General features: G+C 36.7%; 1 protein-coding gene across 1 annotated transcript in view; it reads right to left on the reverse strand.

Moving 5' to 3' along the window:
• LOC307007870 (rap guanine nucleotide exchange factor 2-like) overlaps nucleotides 1–22,637 on the reverse strand; it is a gene marked incomplete at its 3' end in the record, with an annotated part of 86,984 nt that overhangs the window by 50,495 nt on the left and 13,852 nt on the right. Inside the window, 2 exon segments of the mRNA XM_079630266.1 lie at nucleotides 5,871–5,927; nucleotides 7,796–7,866. Coding sequence (XP_079486392.1) covers nucleotides 5,871–5,927; nucleotides 7,796–7,866 — 128 coding nt within the window.

Raw genomic sequence — 22,637 nt, forward strand, 5'->3', positions numbered from 1 at the left:
TGCATTTACGCATTTAGTAAGTAGCCACGTACACGATCCCTTATTTGATTATTTCACCCATTGAAAAGTCCATATCGATCAACAGAATGCTTTCCTTAACTTTGAGTACAACAAACAGTTCTCCAAACTTCTGGATGTTTGTCTTGAAATGAAAACCCTAAACACACACACATAAATACTCGCTCCAGCATCTCTATAGGACTAATGAGGCAGCTCCTGACTGCTCTCAAACGCAGCACGAGCACGGCTTGCTTTTTTCGTTCTCTTTCTGCATCGCTCCCTTCATCATTGCAGCTTCTGCTCCCTCTTTTAATCGCTTTTCCCGAGCGCGCGCAGACAAAAACGAAGCACTCAATTATTAATCAGCAGAATGCAAAGAGGGAGAAGGAGAGAGCGGGAATGATGGAGGGCGAGAGACGGAGAGCGTGAGGATGTTCTGCACCATCAACGGAGCAGCGCTGACTGAACTGGGTCACTGAAACACTCTTCCAGCGCTCATCAAATGCTCATCAAGCACACAGCCTCAGCCTCCAGCCCCTCAGGAACGACTGGGGAGCAGCAGAAACCAGAGCAGGAAGTCAGGCAAGCTTTGGAGGAATATGGACTTCATGCATTCATCCTTAGGGGTTATTTATCTGCTAATCTTCAGTAAGGCTAAAAAAGGAAATTCTTAATTAAAGGTTCAAATCCACAGACAAATACAGGAAAAAGTATAATATTAATAGTGTTGATGTGCAATTAACATTGTTGACCAAGTGTTCATGCCTTGACAAATCTACATCATAGCAACCCATATTATAAAGCATTAGTTTCTCCAGGTATTACTGCTATAGTAGAACTGGAACAATGTCAATGCTGATTTATAACAATTTTACAGAACAAAAAATAATGGTAGCAGCAGTTATTACTGGCATTTTAATAAATCAATTCCAGAAACCATGGTACAGTTTGTGAGGGTGTCACTAGATTTTAGCAAAAAATTATGTCAAAGAAAATGTCTGTTAACTGAAAAACTATAAAAAATCTGGAAAAAAAATTAAATTGATTCTCAGTATATTAAAACCTTTACAACCAAATAGTTAAATAATAATGAAGAAGAAAAGTAAAACATCTTAAAAATTTAAATTATATCAGTTAACTTTGAAAGCCATAAATATACTAAAAAAAAAAATATTATAGACAAACTTAAAGTGAACTAGAGTAAGTAACTAAAGCCTGGTACACATTGTAAGATTTTGGGCTGTCCCAGAAGAAAGATGACCGGCCGTGGCTCCCAAACGTCGTACAGGTTCAAAGACGGCGTTGTCACGGCCATGTGACCAAAGACAGCCTGCGATCATTTGACAGTGTCAGAAATTTAACATGATCATCTCTCAGTTTGTTTACTGCTACGACCTACATCTACTGACTAGCCAATAAAACTGCAACATGAAATGGCGTATTGATCAACACAACATGGTACTAAAAGTTAAAACTATTTACCTCAAGCTCTACTTACAAAATTGGTATGCCAAGCAAGTCATGACCGAATCCTATTCTCCTCTTTCGCTTCCTCTTTTTTCAGCGCACATAAAACACAATTGCTGCACTTTGATCTAGCTCTATTTGCTTACCACTAGCGCATACTGATGACATGTTATTCTTCTGTAATATATTGTGTCATAGCCTACAACTCAATAGATCGAATTGTAGATTCATCATCGTACAGTCTACAAACAAGTTGTACCCAAGTTTATTAGATCCATGTCGTACAGTGTGATTTGTAATTATCTTATAGGATTGCCGAAATCAAACAGTCTATAGCAGGCATAAGTTACTGTTATCATTACAGTGCCTCCAGTAGTAGTGTACCAGCGACATTATGAAAGTGTATCATTGTAAAAGGTTACCAAAAAGAAAAATGAACTTAAATGCAAATTCAAATCAAGTATAGACAAAACTGTGTTTATAATCGGTGTTGATGTGGCTACATTTCTTGTCAGAGCTGTGTGTTTGTGCCCAGCGGCGGCTCTTGGGCTGATGGGATTCCCAGCAGGAATACAGAGAGAGTGATGGGGAGAGGGAAACCTTCTCTACACCAGCTGGTGGCCATGACAGTAGGAGAGAACCCTTCTGCTGAGCTGTGTGTGTGTGTGTGTGTGTGTGTGTGTGTGTGTGTGTGTGTGTGTGTGTGTGTGTGTGTGTGTGTGTGTGTGTGTGTGTGTGTGGTTCAGAAAGATGGATCACCCATGCCACTCCAGAGCACCACTCCTGCATGCACACACTCACAGATCACATACAGACACAGTTTTGTGTGAATGCGGCATGAGTACTCAAAGTCAACAGCTATTCTTACACACAAAGGCTTTTATAGGGTTTTATTTCTATTGAGGCTCTTCAGAGCAAAGATGGCAGGATGATGGCAGCCTTACTGGAGTGTGACGGCACAGATGACCTTAAAGTGATTCGCTTTGCAGTTCTACAATAAGAAACATTAGTTAAATGGCACTTTTTTTCTCTTTTTAAAGGAGAACTCCGGTCAATTTTAACATTGAGCTCATTTTTTTGTAAATTTGGAGTGCTGTCAATACAGAGAACAACGACAAAAATCGGTGTTGGATCTCTTTTTTAAACGTCAAAGTAGTAGTTGCGGAGCTGCCAATGGAGGAGGGACAGAAATTGCTAAGATTTTATTAAAAATATCTTAATTTGTGTTCCAAAGATGAATGAAAGTCTTACGGGTTTGGAACGACATGAGGGTGAGTAATTAATGACAGAATTTTTATTTTTGGGGGAACTATCCCTTTAAGATTGTGTACCAAGTACCAAATCTAATTTGTGACTCCAAGCATGTGAACTTGCAATCCAATTATACTGTAATGTATGATAACATATATATCACAATTGTGTATTTTATTGTGAGATAGTCCTAATGCTAACCAGAAATGTCTGGTCTTTCACACAATCTGTGGTTTTATCTCATTTGTAATGGGAAAAAAAGTATTGCATTTTTTTAATGACAAAATTGGTACATTTATGATGTACTCATTTATGATGTAAAAAAAATGACTTTCTTGTTTAAGAGCATAATTAGCACGAATAGGCAAAAAGTCCCTGAGCAAAGCACCCTGAGGTTTAACTAATTTAAACATTGCTTAAACATTATTTACAAAAAGCAGAAATCAATATGCCTCAGTAACGACATTAAAACTTTTATCACAAATATTTTTAGAAGCCCTAGTGTGATATTATTGTCCTCCCGTCCCAACCCGCTCAAAAATAAAGTAAAAGCAGCAGCATCTCGGAAAGCGCGTTTGTGTATTTGGCACTAGCGGTTCAGAGGCTGTTGCGGTGGGAGTGGTTTGTCCCTGAGGGAAATCAGCAGCAGCACACACAAGTCTGAAGATTATTATTAGCGCGTAGCTTTAAAGCAGTGAGCTGTCTAATAAAAAAACAGTGGAGTGAGTCGCTGAGGTACAGCGTCAAGGCTGGTGTAGCAGCAGACACAGTGGAGTGTTAGAACTTAAATAGTTTGCCACTGGGAGTTTTGAGAGTGTGTGGATGAAAACAACCACATTAAACAGAGGACTGACTCACATTGTTAAACAAACCCACAACTTATAGATGAACCAAAAATATATGCTGCTTTATTATATGCATTTGCCTACTAGACAAGCCTGACAAACAAGCATTCCAAAAGAAAGTTTGTATGTCATCTACACCCTGCAGACAATAAACAGCAGGATGTCGGACAAAGTTTCCAAACACTCACACACTTTTAGTTGTGTGCAACTTGCTACAGCCAATCAGATACAGCCTTCAAAATGAACATGTAATCTGCATTTGTTTTGCCAAATTGCTGTCTAATTCAAGACACAAACCCATACAGAGAGACAATTAAGTCACACAGAGAAAGCTGCTGCAATATTTCTCTGATCTCAAAGATTCAACATTAAAGAGGTCATTTATGTTTTTTTTAACAGTTTATTCTTGCCCGGGGTTTACTTAAAAAAAAATTGTGCAGCAAAAAAAGCAAATAATTATGCTTTCTCTTATATTTTAATTGAGCAACTGCATTAGTTTATGTTCACAGGCTTCAAGTTTGCTCTCAGTTCTAATACACGTTTGCTCAATGCGTTCATGTATTTAGTTCTCGAACGAAACTGAGCCCTTTTTGCAGCTTAGTCTTATTAACTGTCAATTTGGACTGAGATCATACTGTATTCGGACTCTATCTAGTTCTGAAAGTATCAGGTTTGACGTCAGTTGTCATAAAACATGCATGAACCGTCATTTGTTGACACTGGTGTCAAAATTGCTAAAACATTACAGGTGAAACTCGAAAAATTAGAATATCGTGCAAAAGGTCATTTATTTCAGTAATTCAACTTAAAAGGTGAGACCAATATATTATATAGACTCATTACATGCAAAGTGAGATTTTTCAAGCCTTTATTTGTTATAATTTGGATGATTATGGCTTCCAGCTTATGAAAACCCCAAATTCAAAATTAGAATATTTTCTGAAAAGGTTTTCATAGCTGTAAGCCATAATCATTGAAATTATAACAAACAAAGGCTTGAGATATCTCACTTTGCATGTAATGTATACAATATATTAGTTTCACCTTTTAAGTTGAATTACTGAAATAAATTAACTTTTGCACGATATTCAAATTTTTCAAGTTTCGCCTGTAATGTTGCCATATTTGAGAATTACAGCGACAGAAAATAATTCAGTGAATAATAACTTAGATTTGTAGTCCTCACAGTCATATGGCTTTAGAAAACCTGGAATAAAGTTTATAAATGTATGATAAACTAATTTATGAATCCTTTTTGGTCATTTTGGAGCTTAACAGCATTTGACCTTATTCACTTTTATTATTTGAAAAACAGCTAGAATATTCTTCAGAATGCAGGATAAGTATTTAATTTAATTTTATGAAATAAATATTTTATTATATTATTATTATATCATTTATTTTGTTAAAACATAGAATATGTTTTGTCATGCGTTTTTTTGTGTGTTTTTTTACAAAATTAACTTGGGTCTTTTGAGGGGGGGGGGGGGAAGGGGGGGGGGCAACTATTTTCATCTGATATGCCCAAATCTGTTGAAAACAAGTAAATATTACAATGTAATCAACTGACCTAAAAAAGACTTAATTCAGTAGCAGTAATTAACAGTTCAGTGCAGCAACTTTCCACTCCTACACAGGCACAATAGACAAGATGCTATCAGAGACGATGAGTAAATGAGACGTTCCCCTTTATGAACGGGGGTAGTGACCCACGGAAGGAAGCGCCCACACTTCATCTTCCTTCAAGAGAAAAGAAAAATGGAGTGTGAAATTGGAGGGGAGTGTCTGGGTCCACCCGAGGGAATAAATATATGTGTCTGAGCGTGTTGGACTCCAGGACCAAAAAAGCAAGAAGCGATGGGTGTCAGACAATGCCAACACTAACTTCAAACAGTGCTGAGAGTATACAAGTGGGGACTTTTTTTAAACGCACATGCCATGCTCTTCAGATGAAGGGCGAATCTAAAGTGGGTCAGTATGTCTTAGATGTTGTAGATCAATAGCCGTTTGTGTATCACCCAGAAACCCTGTATTCCTCAAAATGCCATTTTCAGCTACTAGGATACTCATTATAACATGACAGAAGGCTCCTGCAGCACTGAATATAACACTTTTGCTTCAGCGTTTTCACATCTCACCTTTGTAATTTGATAAGACTTTTGAAAAGCGGGCTATATTTATCACCGCTTCTGGAGAGACGATTTTTGAAGACTATTTGTGGTTATGCATTGCACATCCTACAAAGGCTTACAGAGACATAATGGCTTTAAACAAAGGAATTGGATGGAAAACAAGGTTGTTACTCACTAATAGAGCACTTCGTTGGCTTCGTGTCTTTCGTAGCGTACGGTTTCACACATTATCCTAAAAAAAAAGAGAAAAAGAGAGAGAGAGAGAAACATATAATCAGTGACATATCTAAACTTAACAGCTCCAAAAGAAACAAATGTACCCTTATATTTTTGTCTGCGATTATGAAAATCCCTCAGTTCATGTTGTGAAACCAAAATCATAATGGATTTCAAGACCAAACCCCTTGTGGGTATTCAGGACTGGTTAACATTGTGTTTGAAAAGAAAAACAAACAGGCTGCCTTGTGTTAGGAACACTGCAAGGACAAAACCAAACTCAGTTTGTGGATGACATATTTCGATGTTGGTTTATGCAAGAAGTGCTGTTTAAGCAAACTCGGATGTATCGCCACAGAGCAAAACATTCCAGAGGACAAAAACATCTTTCAAAAGACATTCCATAAAGTTCAGCTCAGTTGGAGAGTAGAAAGTCAACCAAGTCCATCTGACACATTCCCGAAGATGTGTACGGACCACTGAAGGGGTGTTGGTGGGGTCAGGTAGGGTAAGGAATGTTCTAGAACTGCATGGTCACGTAGCAAAGAATTTTACCCCAAAATATATACGTCCACTAGTGCATACGTGAGACCCTTGAGAAGGTAGTTAAAGAAATGTAAGAGTTCCGACAACAATACAAACAATACGGACTAGCAGCAGTTGCTGACATAACTATAAGTTAGCTAAATCGAATATAGTCCAAAACTGTTATTGAAAAGCTAACATTGCTGGATAACAAATATACTTGCTAAGTTATTAAAGAGATTAAGAGAACATTTCAGACTTAGTTTGGTTTGTAATTTTTTAGTTTTGTTGAAAAAATGTATATATATATATATATATATATATATATACAGTGCTATGCATAAGTTTAGACACCCATGCTAAAGTTGACTAAAAAGAGGAATAAAAAATCATCTTTTGGAAATTGAACTTAATGCATTAATTTAAAAAAATAGGAAAAATCCAACCTTTAAGGACACCAATTTTCTTTGTGAATGAATAATGTATCGTAAATAAATAAATGTTCTTCCTTAAAATACAGGGTGCATAAGTTTGGACACCCCTATGTTAAATTCCCATAGAGGCAGGCAGATTTTTATTTTTAAAGGCCAGTTACTATATGGATCCAGGATACTCTGCATCCTGATAAAGTTCCCTTGGCCTTTGGGATTAAAATAGCCCCACATCATCACATAGCCTTCACCATACCTGGAGATTGGCATGGTTTTATTTCAGTTAGCCTAACAGCTGGTTTGATTTGCATTGAGAGATGATCTTATGGAAAGTACTCCATGCCAATCTCCAGGTATGGTGAAGGGTGTGTGATGATGTGGGGATATTTTAATTCCAGAGGCCAAGGGAACTTTATCAGGATGCAGAGTATCCTGGATCCATGAAGTAACTGGCCTTTAAAAATAAAAATCTGCCTGCCTCTATGGGAATTTAACATAGGGTTGTCCAAACTTATGCACCCTGTATTTTAAGGAAGAACATTTATTTATTTACGATACATTATTCATTCACAAAGAAAATTGGTGTCCTTAAAGGTTGGATTTTTCCTATTTTTTTAAATTAATGCATTAAGTTCAATTTCCAAAAGATGATTTTTTATTCCTCTTTTTATTCAACTTTAGCATGGGTGTCTAAACTTATGCATAGCACTGTATATATATATATATACACACATATACACACATACATATATTTATATGTGCATACACATACCTATATTTATATACACACACATAAAATTTCACAGCACATCTGTCTATCATTTACACATCTGTATTTATAACCCACCATCCACCACCTGCTTGACCTGAAAAAAATATTTAGCATTTTTTCCCCCACCCATTTATCAAATCCTTCCTTCAGTTTTACCTCAGTTGGTGTTCCCGAAGATTGGACAGCGCCTCCATTCCATGCAAGTAGGAATAAACAATCTCCAGGTCCTGCAGGTAAAACGAGAGAGAGAGAGAAAGAGAACAGATCAAAGTCTATTCATCTGTAAAAGCACACACTGTCCCAGAATTCTCTGCACAGGAAGATCATTTTTATTTCAATAGGAAAAGTGTGGTAGAGAAAATGGCCTTCGAGAAATGCAGCTACAAAACATTACATTTCTCTACAAAAATATAGACTAGTCACAGTGATTGTAAAAATAAATTACATTAAGCCAATCTCAAACGCATCTCAAATTGACTGTAGTTTACACTCATTTGTGATTAGAATAAGCTCATAATTTTAACACTTCCTCATGTATTTGTTTCTAAGGCTCATTCTGTTTTTGATATCAACTAAATCTCATTTATAGGTGTTCAGTGCAAACAATTCTAAACAAATAGTCTCGGGTCCCTAAACAGGTCCTTTCACTAGAGAGTCTTGCTCTATCTACAAGTGGCTCTTCAGACAAACCGGTCACAGTGTCCATGTAGCGGAGCACACAGCGCGTCCTGTCCCCTTCCACATGCAAAAGAGCACTGACGCCAGAACTGGGCCGCCTTTGTGCTCACAAAGGCATGCTGGGATAGCGAAGAGGACAAAAGAGGTTCTGTGCTCGCACACAGACTCGCTTGATTATGAACTGAGAGACCCTGTGTGACATGGAACACAAATGCAAACACACAGCTCGCCAAACATTTGCCTTCTGATATAGCACAAGTAAACCTCCGCCCCCTTGTTTTCCTATTAAGACTTATGTGATTGATAGAAAAATAAGAAAGAATAAGAGAACACTGTACTGGTCAGGTGAGACTGTGGGCCAGGCTGTGTTTTTGGTCATTCGTTTGTAAATATGGCGAGATACAGGGGGTGAGGGTTCAGACGAGATGAAAACGGAGTGTTGACCCTAAGGAGAAAACAGTTGCTGGTCCCCATTGACTTTCATAGTATTATTTTTTTCATACTATGGAAGTCAATGAGGCCCATCAACTGTTTAATTGCCCACATCCTTCAAAATGTCTTCTTTTGTCTGCAACAGAATAAAGAATCTCATACAGGTTTAGACAGAATGACAGAATATACATTTTTGGTGAACTATCCCTTTAAATGCCATCTTGTTGGCCCTATGTTTGTTGGAGGGCATGCAAACGTAAATGTACTCTTATACAAAGGTTACAGAGGGCAAGGTCACATGGACGAACTGTACTGGAATATAATGGTAACCTCCATCTTTTGCGGTGTCAAAAGAGGCTGATGAAAAGATTGATTAAGTGATTATTTGTCACCCCCTGCTGATACTAGCAGTACATTGCATGGTACTGGTAAAGGTTAGAGGAAATATTAACAGAAAAACTATTAAAAAATAAATAAATAAAAAATAAACCAAACAAATAACCAAAAAAATTTATTATACGGCTATATAAAATAAGAATGCAATTTAAGAAGGTAAAAAATAAGCAGTTCATGCTTGCTAGATTTGGTCAAATTAATATAATGATTTAGTCATTTTATTTTCATTTTAGTGCCTGTTTTTTTTTTTTTTTTTTTTTTTTTACCTTCATATTTTTATGACGGTGTTATGGTTGCTAAGGTGCTTTGAGTGGATTCAAGCACACTGCTATAGGTCATCTGGGTGGCTGCTGGGGTGCACTGAGTTCGACTGCTTAGAAAAATGGGCACACCTCACCTCACTTTAACAAGCCAAATGATTGGAGGCATCGAAGCTGAAGCACAAACAGTGTGGGACGTTACACATTACATTTAATGCTTAGAGGTTTGTTCAAATCTATAAACCTAAATATGAGCAATAGGAATAGTGATGCTTGCTTTAACAAGCAAAAAAAAAAAAGAACAATAAGGCTGAGACAATGACAAAGGACCTTCTAGTTGGTGTGCACTACACAAATCCTCCACTAGATGTCATGCTGGTGTAAGATTTCACTGACTCGTGTCCAGCTCGTTCTGCACCTCTTAGCGCCACAACTGGCTGGAATGAAGCTCTACCAAAACACTGTGGCTTTCTTTTCCCCCCTCAAATATTACTTCTAAATTCAACATGGAAAGAATGTGCAGAACCCCATTTTTTCAGTCCCAGTGTCCTCATGAGGAGTTTTCACTCCTTTATTGTATCGCTCTGCCAGAAGTTCATAATGAGTCCACTACAACTTTGCTCTAAACACACACTGAGAATGAACAGTGTTGAAACGATGAACTTTGACAAAGCAGATCTTTGCTATTTTTGGTCACTTAGGCTATATAGATTTAGCTGAAATTATCATTTAGTTAAGTTTACTCAAAAACTGAAAGAACCATACTGTAAGTTAAATGTATGGTAGGCAATTTCGGAGAGGCTAGCAATAGCAAGCTAGCTTTGAAAGCATGAGATCCCACCCTCCCTTCAGAGTGTCTCCAACGCCACTCCTCCTTCAAAACACATGAACACACACAGCAGAGTCTGCAAAGCATCACGAGTGTTACCTCATGTCTTAAACCACACAGCATTATTACATTAATAATGAGTGTAAACGACTTACAAAGCTCGGACTTGTACCACCTGACTGCCGCAACTGATTTCTGAATGAAAAGTATTTTACTGTCTTTATTGTTAAAGGGATAGTTCACCCCCTAATCTTTTTATTATATAATTTACTCATCATCACGTTGTTCCAAAACCTGTATGAGTTTCTTTCTTCTATTGAACACAAATGAAGATATTATAAAGAATGTTGGTAACCAGAGAGTTGATGGTTGCCATTGACTTACATTATACTATATTATTATTAAAAAAGGTAAGCTAAACACAAAATTGAAATTGTAAAAATAAAAGCTAATTTAAAATATTTAGAAACACTATTATAGTACTTAAATAATACTAATATAACATTGGTATTTTATGAGTTTTACATTCAACAAAATTTAAGTTGGTAGCATTATTTTAAAAAAGTCAAAGTAAGTGTATGTGGTTATTTTTCAGTTGTATCATATTTTAACGATTATTAATTTTATTAGCAGGCATGAAATATTGGCATGAAAAAAAAACCATCTTGATTCTGGGTCTGAATCATTCACACATTGTGGGCACTGTTTACACACAAATCAAAAGGGTGAATCTGAAGAAATTACTACTACAATAACCACCACTTATTTATTTATTTTATTTTTTTCATTTTACATAAGGCTGAGCTTCTGGCACTGTTTTCCAACAGATGCCAGGTTCACAGTAAAACGCCACTAGGTTTGCACGCTCACTTTGTACTCGATTTCTGCATTGTGACTGCTTCCACCCAGAGTGCTTTGTGACAAAGGCACCATTGTGTTTTGTGATTGGTCAAACAATATGTGAAGCCCAGGGCACTCAGCCTTCGCTGGTTACGCAACTCTCGCAGGAGTCAGTGGGTGCCGTGGTAACAAGCTGAGTGACAAACACCGCTGAGACCAGGTAGAGTAGTAATGGTGAAACTGGCGAGTTATGCAAACAACAGTAGTTGTTTAACAGCAACCTTGACTAAAGCCTTAGTGAAACTCAATGAACAAAGCCATGAGACTGTACCTGTGCAGTCTATTTAAAAAGTGTTCTGCACACTCCACAAAAGAAGCTCAGCTATGATACAGCAAATTTGAGATGTACAACAAAAGAGAGATTATGGCCTTGTTCACAGCAGCAGAATACAGTTGTCTGTACTGTAGTCATTAATACAGTTAGGTTCACACATTTCAGTTATTTACTGAAGTGACAACCGCATTCTGTAACAGAACACACACCAGTACATTTTCAGGACTCAACCACATTCTCGGAAAACCCAAGCTGTGTGAACGTAACCAGACTGGTCAACTAGTTGTCTGTCACGACAAACAGAGCGAGAGAGCCACTCTGCTTTACGCATCTATGTATTCCTTTCAATTAGAGTTTTGCCCTTTCCGACCATGACAAGCAACAGGACATTTTGTCAGTCTGGATAGCCCAACCAAAATAATTGCTTCAATATAACACTCCATATAATTCTTTATTAGTTATCATATGTTCTGATTGTTTTGGGTCATTTTTAATTTTAGTGTGGAGAAACTATTTAAATGTTTTCCTGCACTGGAAACAGGTTAAGACATGGTGGTCAAAAAATAGTTCAGCTAAAAAAATAAAAATAAAAAATGAATAAATTGTATTTATACATTTCATGTCATTCAAAACCTGTATGACAAAACTATTTTTGAAGAATTTCCTAGCCACGTTTTTTTTATTAGACTGAAAACGGGTGAATGAAGACCACAATGACAAAATAAAAATGAAAAAATAATATATTTACTTATTTATAAAAAAATATATATTATTGCATTAATAAAATAGAGAAAATGTCAATAAAATCAATTATAGTAAGTTATATTATGACTTCAGAAGAAAACATTTATTATAAATATATATAAGAACTGTACCGCTTTAGAAAATCATCACATTATTCAATTTCTGTTTTTGGAAGAAAGTCTTGCTGGATTGGAACAACATGAATAAATAACAACATGACAATAATGATTAAATCATTTCCATGTTTGGGTGAACTACTTTTTTAATGTTCCAAGTGAAAATCAGGAGATCAGCAAAACGCAGCAAATTATTTAAGTAACTCCCTGTAAAAAGTTGTATTTTAATATGGTATTGGTAATATTTCACCATATGCCATTTGATGCAGATGTTACATATATTCTGTTATAGCCTCAGCCTGTGTGCCGGCTTTCCAAGACAGTGACTGCAGAAATAAACTGAAGTGTTTTGCTGCTTTTGCTATAAAACGCCTCTTCTCAGCTTTGTATCCCAACATCTTGAATGCAACCCATTATGATGCATCTTGAATGGGTCAAGAGGCTCTTCACATTCCACTCAAGGCATCCCTGTGACCATGGCAACTATAGTATAAGTATCTACATGATCAGAGCCAATCATTTCCCTCTATAGCAATAAACCGTGCTGGAATCAGCAGATGAGCAGGTGGCATCTAAAACCCATCAGTCCGATGAGGACAATCATCCCAACATTAGGCTGAATTGCGCTGTTGGCAGGGTAACTAGCCTTAAGAGTCCCCAAACAGAGCAGAAGAGTGGTTTGCCGGGTATCTGAATGGTTCAATCAAAATCTAGACACCACATCCAAAGAGAGAGAAGTGACCAGGCAGACAATCAACGTCTTAATGCAATGTCCTTCATGAATAATGACCATAAATATGGACACTTAAATGGAGTATTATACAGTGGTCCATGGTGTGTGTTGCCGATAAAAAGTAGCCTATATCAAATCATAAAATGCATAAGACACTTTTAAAACAGCATAATTGATTTTAAAATGACATCACCTCATAATAACTCAAAGGAGTTTGCTGTTAGCATGTTTCTAAGCTAACACAATGATCTACCGTTCAAACATGTGGGGTCGGCAAGAATTTGTTTAATAAAATTTATATTTTTATACATCAAGAATGCATGAAATTGATCAGAAGTAACAGTAATGACACTTATGTTACAAAATATTTCTATTTCCAATTATTGATGGCCAATTATTACTCTTTTCTATTAGTGCACTTTTAATTAGACAGATCAACACTTTTTTTAGTGATGAATGTTTTACATTTATAATCCACATTTCTCTCGATTTGTCCGATTTTTTTCATTGAGTTTGCCATGGCACATTCTGGTATTGCCTTCTCTGCCTTAGATTTTGGTGAAAAGAGGGCATCTATGCCGCCTACATTTTGGAACAGTCTTCGTGTCAGGAGCACGCCTACGATGTCTACAAATTCTGTCTATGTGGGCAGCAGCCCATTACGTTTTGAAACACAGCCAGTGTGTTTGGTTGCTTCCTCGATAAATGTAAAAATTTGTGCTTAAAAATACATTTAAACAAGAAATGACACCGCAGCTTTATCAGGGAGGTTGAAGTTTCAAAAAGAGTCTCTTCTTCTCACCCGGGCTTCATTTATTTGAGCAAAAATACAGTAAACAGTGAAGTATTATAAAAATTTTAAATAACTGTTTTCCCCCCTATTTGAATATATTTTAAAATGTAATTTATTCCTGTGATGACAAAGTTGAATTTTCAGCATCATTACTCAAGTCTTCAGTGTAACGTGATCCTTCACAAATGATAATATACTCAATTCACATTATTACCATTATCAATGTTGAAAACATGTTGCAAAGCTTAGTAATTTTGTGGAAACCGATATACGTATTTACAATAGAAATCTGGTAACATTAACATCTAACATTATACATGTATTTACTGGCAATTAAACACATCCTTGCTGAATAAAAGTATTGCTTTCTTTGAAAAACTTCTGAATAGCAGTATAATTTTGAAAAAGAAAAAAATCATAGATTTCCAAGTCACATTACATCCCATCCCATTAATGTTGTTGGAAAAAAGGTTGCAAAGCCAGCGTATTGCAGCAAATTATACATGTAACTTCCTGTATAAATAACATGGATTCCTCCTAATAATGCAACATGAGACACAGAAATGGGCTTTTCGGTCAGCAAACCAATCCGTTCACCCAACACGTTGCTGTTTTTGATGTCAGCTCTGTAACTGGCCCTTTAAGGAGATCAGCTCTTTTCATCTGCCATGACATGAGGTGTTCAACAATCACTTCAACAATGCACAGTTTAAGGAGGACACATGGTGCCTGTCCTGAAGGTCAGCCTTGACCCGTGCTGAGCACTAAAACTGACCTCTTTCTGTCATGGATCTAGTAAACGGAGGCAGAGGTGCCCATTGGACACAGATCCCATGACAGAGCTTGTGGCCGTGAGGAGTGATCGAGATTCCTGGGATTATAAACACATGATGAATTGAGGCTCTGCCTTATGAAAGCAAGATATATCTATTTATCTATAGATAAAAGAAGAACACTCAGCACTATTTATCAATACTGTTTTTTATAAAGACACACAGACAAGCATAATATAGAATACATATTATTTATAATATAAAAATGATATTATCTATTTTACAGAATTAGATGTATTAATTATTGTTATTAATATTATTCAAGAAATGATAGTATGCGTTATATATATACATTGTAATCGCTAAATATTTAATATTATTTATATTATTATCCTGTCTGCACTCGGCAGTGTTGCTTACTTATATAAATTGCATGTAATTCATTATTAAATTATTGTCTACATTATAAACCAGATTTTTTCACACGATAGATAGATAGATAGATAGATAGATAGATAGATAGATAGATAGATAGATAGATAGATAGATAGATAGATAGATAGATAGATAGATAGATAGATAGATAGATAGATAGATAGATAGATAGATAGATAGATAATGTTAAAGTATAAAAATGTGTTTGTTTAAATAAATAAATAAATAAATAAAAGCTTATACAAGTGAATTGAAGCACACAAAGACAAAAATGCCAAACAATTAGCAAGGGAAGCAAACTAATTCAGGCAGACCACAAAAAAAAGGTGTCTGCACATTTTAATTAGCCTCTAGTGATTCGTCAACTAGACAGCCAAAGTGACCCGTGAGGTCTTGCATGGCTCTCTAAAGAGGGTGTGTTACTGCTATTTGCCAACATTCCCTGTACTGCATCCAAAAGAGAAATCATTGGTCTGCATTGCAAAAATATACCGCAACGAATTAGAACAAAGGGAAGTGGCACGTCTTTATGATCAGACGGCTATGTTAATGTGAGGTCTCCAGCATGCATTGTTAAGCCAGGTCAGCAGAAGAACTACCACGAGGGCACGTGCCAATCTATAGATCACTCACTGTGGCATTTACGAGCGTGTGTCATTGTGTTCCCCGTGCCAACTGTGCTCGCTCCGCACTGTCCTTGAGACCCTATTGACAGTGCGGCCCTTAAGGGTATTTTTATCCGTAGAACAGCACATAGCACCAGGTGGAGTCTTTGCAAACAAAAACAAGGTCACTAGCATTAGCAACTGAATATACAGTCGTCGACAGCCGGCTCAGTCCCAACAGTACTGGATACGGTTATGGCCCACTGTCAGCTAAACTTTCAAAATATAACAACAAAGAATGTATTAAGCACTTCATATCAGTGTCACGAACAAACCTATTGTACTTCTCTTCTCTTTTTTTTTTAAGAATGCTTGAGGCAGTCAACGGCTCATTGATCCGGTGACATTTAATATTTCCTCAATACGGTCCCCAGTGTGCATTCGATGGTAAACAGCTTAAATTGTTATTTTAATACCCCAACATAAATGCATGTAGTCAAGCGCAGCTCAGAAAGAGGAAGGCGAATGGCTTAGCATCATGTCTTTAACTGGCAGCTCTAATCCTATAAGAACAAAAGCACAGAGAGTCGCATCAAGCGCACAAAAAAGATGGACGCACTCCAGACTCCCCTGCTGCCTTAAAGACAGATTGTTGTGATGAATGACTCCAGCTTTAAAGTGGCAAAACTGTAATGCTTAGTTTGGAGAGGTCAAACGATACGTGTCCACTGGTGGGGATAAAATCTGCTCAAAACAACCAAACCGCCAGAGGTTCACCCCTTAGGAGATGTGTGTAAATTGCAGTCCTAAACAAAATAACATGTAATTTACTAGAGGTTCTGACAAAATGTTCATTCCTGAGGTCTATTTAAAAATTAATTTGAATGAATAACTTTTTAAAAAATCAGTTTGAATTAATGATTCAATGAGAAATCTTATGACAAAAGTTAGCATTAGCATAGTAATGTTTGAAACGGATTTCCCTAACAAATGTCAGTAAATCCGTGACGGGCTGACACCTTTACTTTCGTTTTGTGTTTATTTATTTTATGAATAATTCTAGCCTCCTTCTTCCCATAACAACATACCTCATTACAATATGTACCTCTGGTACGTAATAAACTTTAGTTTAATGTTGCAATTGCAAATCATCATTTTTAGACTTATCTGGTTGAGAACCACTGCTTTATAATTTACATTTTCACACCAAAATTAGCAGTTTCTATGTACAAGTATAAACAAACTGCATTATGAAAACTGCCTTCACAGCACATCGAGTAGGGAGTCAAAAATAAGAAAGAAATTTCAAAAGATCCATTGCACACTCTATCCCATTTCATGTAGAAATACCCTTTAACTCACAACTATTCTCGTCTGTGTCACGATGTGTAATTCACAGGGGAATAAACCCACCAGTCTTGTCAGTCAATGTGAAAGTAAATCAGCAGGAGACCAGCCTACAGACCATCTTTTCGGAGTAGCATGTGTGATTAAACTGCAGGTGCTTTTCCCTGACAGCCGAGCAGCTGGCACACTGACACATCACATGCTGAAACTGATCTGGCTTGCATCCATCCCCTTACATTAGATGTAAACAGCCGTTGCCGGTAGGACGTGATTCTTTTGGAAGCGTGCTCTAATTATTGAAAGCAAATAGAAAAACTAAATCGAACAAGACCATTTATTCGCGAAGGACCAATTAGAAAGACAAAAAAACGGGAAGTGATGACAAGGCAGACGATTCTGGGTCTCGGTTCTACTCCAACACATCCTGCTGTCGAGTCAACACCTTTCGAGCTGTTTGTTCACGCGCTGTTAGTGCAGAGCTAGCGACTGGAGCCCTTGGTCCTGCCAGAGGCTGCATTATTCATGCTGCAAATAAGTGTGAATAATTAACGGAGACGGTCCACTTTACTGTTGTCGAGGCAAGAGTCGATCTGAGATAGAGTTGAAGCAGCTGCAATCTCTAGACGCTACGTCTGCTAAAAACACACTATTCTGAGACGCCTCACTATTGTACAGCTGTGATGAAACACGGTCAGTCTTACGGTGATGCCTCAGCATTATGCATAAGGATGAAGCTGCAAAGGGAAGAAATGGAGTCAGGGGCCAAAATTTTAAAGCTCAGTGAACTTAATCAACCTGCCTCTGTAAGACGACACTCAAACGACAGGCGAATCAGCTTGTAGACAGAACTTTTTTCAATCACTGCACATGTGGCTGTTTTATATTACACATGCATGTGAAAGCTGCAAAGAATGGGATAAAGGAAAAATACAGAGCAGGATGTGTCCCAAACAAGTCTAGATAAAGAACTTGTTTAAAGGTATAACGAGAAGCGAATACTTAACATTAATAATACAGAGTTATATTGGTGTACAAGTCACAGCAGTCTGCTTCAAAACATGAGCAAGCAAGTTATATACGGTTTTGTGAAGCTTTTTATCTGACTCATTAAAAAGAACCAGTTCATAAGAGTAATTTGTTCAGATTGGACATGCACTGCATACAGGGAGCGCAATGCAACTGAAATGTCAACAAAAAGAAGAAATTACTAAAAAGTTAGTAACTTTACTACTCATATTAGTCATATGAGCTTTGCTATAAATTAAAAAAATTCTGAATAGTTTACATTTATTTTTTAATTAAGTTTGTTTTATTTCAGTTAGTAGTTTTACCACTTAAACTTGCCATGTACACATTTCTAATTTTCATGAATTTTAAGTTAAGTTTTCGTTATATTTCAGCTTTATTTCAGCAAACAAACATACTTTTTAAAAGTTGTTTTAGTTAAACCATACCAACAACGTCTGGGATATGCTGACTTGTTTTAAATGTTGTTGCAATGTATTTTTTCTCCACATTTGCAACCATCTTTTGGTTTGTGAGGCCATAGAGTTTCGAATGAGAGAGAAAATAATGTAATTAAAAGTAACTTCCACTAAAAAAGCATTTAACTCATTGATTCGTCTAAAATATGCACTACCACATGGTTTTTCAAATGTAAAACTATAGTTGTTGAATTGTTAAAAAACAATGAAAAAGTGTTCCTCTGCCAATAAACTACCAAACCCATATCAAACTTTGACAGAACAGCAGAGAAAGTGTCTCATTAGCGGGCCCGACATCTGTGAGCGTCACCATCATCACACAGCAGAACACACGTGTTAAATAATGCAGAACAAGGAGGCGGCAGCCGACGAGGACGAGATGAGCCGTTAAAACAGTTCCTTCCAAAAACAAGACTTCCTGCTTCCAGCATTCTTTTGAACTACATCAGTGACTAGCTGCCTTCATTATTATTTCACTGTTTCCAGGAGCTTTGCTGGATCAGATGAAATGCGAAAGATGAAGAGAATAATTAAATGAGGATATTTTAATAACTGTCATGCAGTGAGAGAAGAAACCAAGTCAGCACACAAACCTGGTATAAGAATAAAAAGAAAACTTAAAATTGCATAGAAATCCATGTCACAGTCTGATATGTTAAGAGAACTTTAGCCTTGTTCTGTGTTCTGTGTTAGTTGTTTGATAATAAAATGTCATGACAATAAAAACATCATGGTCACATTTCTGTTCACTAAAGCAGACACTTCTTTTTCTGCTGCAATACAAGCATTGAATTGATGCTGGAAAACTTGTGACCAGATAACGCAAGACAGACTTTATCTGTGCTCTTTCATCAATGATAAGGCACTGCAATACAAAGTGAGATCTTTCCCAATGGCCCGAAACCACAAATCACCCTGAAACCACACTGATAGATGGTCCACATAACAGTTTAAACAATGATGTCCTCTAAAAACCAACACTCAACCACATCACAAGCACTTTGACTGGGATCAGTGCCAAACATCCAGGCAGAACTGCACATGCTCTGTCAGCGTCAAACTCAAACATTTCTGTTCCGATCCCTGTTGTATTACTTAATGGTACTCAAATATTCAGAGAAGAAAAAACATTTTCGAACCCAAAGCACCCTTATGTTGTTCTGACCCCGTATCGTATTCTTTCTAGAGTGCATTAAATCTATCCAAGCTCCAAAGGAGACAATAAAATAATATAAAAGCAATCTATATGAAACATGTATTATTTTCCAAGCCATCTCATAGCTTTGTTTGAGGAAAAGAGCAAATTTTTAAGCGACACCAAGTAGTTTTTGCTCTCTGGGTCCCCCTACAGTTAGGAAACAGTATTGTCTTCTACTACTGTCGCAAAATCTGTCATGGTTACACCAGGGGACATACGTGCATTTGTTGACAAGTCAATACCCCCGAACTCTGCAGGAGTTCTCACGTCTTGGGTTCAGTGGGCTACTGTTTTACATAATGGATATGCTAATTCAATTCAATGTTTGTGTGGTAGGTAATAGCCATATATAGTCAATATTATAATATCAAGCAACCATAGACGAATCTGCAAATTTGAAAAATCGATTTGCATTATAGCCTGATGCAAGACACTTTCACCAGAAAAATAAATAAATAAACAAACATGACTATCAGCCTGCAGTCATTAGGATAGTTATCCTAAAATATGATTTTGTCCGTCTAATCATGTAGCTATTACTAGTCCGGCCAAGTCAGCATCGGTCGGGCACCCTTCCTCCTCCTTTAGCACACGCCAGCGAGCGAACGCTGGAACAATATTGATCCTCGTCCTCCTCCAACAAAACCTTTGCCTCCTGCGGTTTAGTTGCTGCTTCGGTCGTGACAACAACATACAGACGCTATACCAGCCGGCAAACAAACGCTATTTGGGCTCTCACGTCCGAATTTGAGGAAGTGGGGGGTGGTGGGGGAAGTGAGGTATGCCGTAAAGCAGTCGAATATTGTAGTTATTTTTGTGCTCGGGTTACTACCCGAACCCCGAAGTTCCGTAGTGCCAGTAAAAGCGATACAGACCCCGTCAGGCTATGGCAGACGTGTCAGTCAACCTACCATCACAAGGGTCTTGGAAATATATTATGAAAATTTAAAAACTACTTGGTGTTGTTTTAAGCCTGTCTTGACTGATAATGCTTCTTCACAGAAAGCTATTGTATGACTTCAAAAGCTTTGTGTGAGTCATATGGACTTATTTAATTACTGTTTTGTTTTGGAGCTTTGCTAGTATAAATTACCATCCACTTTCAATGTATAGAGTAGACAATAACACATTTCTCACATTCTGCCTAATGAAAAAAGATGATAATAAGATAATGGAACAACCAGTGTTATCTTAGCATTATTAATATAGTATTATAGTATTTATAAATATAATGTTTTATAAATAAATAATGTTATTTAGCTTCAATTTATTTTATTTAAGAAGTATATCTTTTTTTTTTTAGTAATTTTACTTTAACTGGAACTTTATTTTATTACAACACTTGCTTTTTACATTTTAATCTATTTATATATTTAAATATATATATATATATATATATATATATATATATATATATATATATATATATATATATATATATATATATATATATTCTATTCTATTATTCCAATATATTTCACTTTTATATTTTTATTTCAATTAATACAACTATTTTTATTTTATTTTTTGTTCAAAATAACAACTAAATGAGTGCGAGTAAATGACATTACATTTTCATTTTTGGCTATTCCTATAGTCCACTAGCTCTTAAGATGTCAGCAAAACAATCCTACAACAATCAACATGACCCTAAAGAATAAGATTTGGCACAAAATAACCCACAACAGGAAGAGCGCTGTAAGGTCCTTCGTTTCAGACACCATCATCGCTGTGCTCTTCTGACACATAACTTCATCAACAAATAGCAGATGGGCTAATTGGATAAAATAGGCTTGAGATACGGAAGGGCACACTGTTCTTTCTCTCCCCCGACAATTAAATGAACAATCACCGATGCTGACACAGGCGGAACAATGTTTCTTGGCCGAGTTGTGATGATGTAGCATATCCCGGTCAGCGAGTCTTAGTTAAAAGCCAAGGGCTACGTACAGTGTTGCGTCTGCAGCCCATGTCTGAGCCAATCTTTTCCCCCTACCCTGCTCCCTCAACCTCTCAAAGAAAAGAAGAAGAAAAAAACACCTCTACCGCTACTGGCCGGTGTTTAGGCGAGTGACAATAGCGGATCAATTGAAGTCTCTCCCTCTGTAGGGCGATTCTATTCCAGCCATTCTAGTTCACTTGGTTGCTAGGGAACTCCAAGACAAAGAGCTTCTTTTCTGAGCATTCAGAGTATTTGGCTGCATATTTTAGGCCTGTGGGGTCCATAGTGCTCCTCCTTTGAAGACAATGTGAGGCACAGAATATAAATTGGATGAGAAATACTTGCGAAAGAAAACCTGGCCCTGGTATAATGTATCCTTAAAAGCAGACATTTACAGGAATGGCTGCATTCAAATCACAGTTCATTCATACAGCCTGGGTCAAATAGCCTTGTCCAGTTTATGAGAACATTTTGTTAATGAGGTTAATTTTTGTGTAAAACCGGCCTGTGGTGACACTACCAGATGTTATAACAATGGGACATTGATCAGGAAAGAGAAAGGAATATTACCACACACATTTACATGCATTCACCTCTTATGTATATGATGTACGATTCACAAACACATTGTTTTCTAAAAATTAATCTTTTTGCTAAATCAGTTCAAATTGGGTGTTAAACACCCAACTCTATTGGGAAAAATCTAAGCAACATATTTAAATGCATGGTGATAAATGACAGTTCAACTAAATACATCACTAAATAAAGGAGTAATGTAAAATAACAAGTATTTCTATGAACAGACTCAAATGAATAGATGAATTGTTTTTAAATCAAACCAACTCACAAAATACTTTTTGAAATGGTATAATTTGGTTGAATCTAAATCCGAATTGTCCAATTGATTTACTTTTTAAGCAGTATAGTTTCTAATGCACATTGACTGCTTCTTTTTAGTTTTTAGTATCAACTCATGAACCTACGTTAGGAAATGTCATTTGTAATCTTGTCCTAGACCATTTACTACAACAGTTTCGAAAACTGAGCAAAACAAATGCA

Source organism: Phoxinus phoxinus, assembly GCF_949152265.1.
Source record: "Phoxinus phoxinus genome assembly, chromosome: 12".
Lineage (NCBI taxonomy): Eukaryota > Metazoa > Chordata > Actinopteri > Cypriniformes > Leuciscidae > Phoxinus > Phoxinus phoxinus.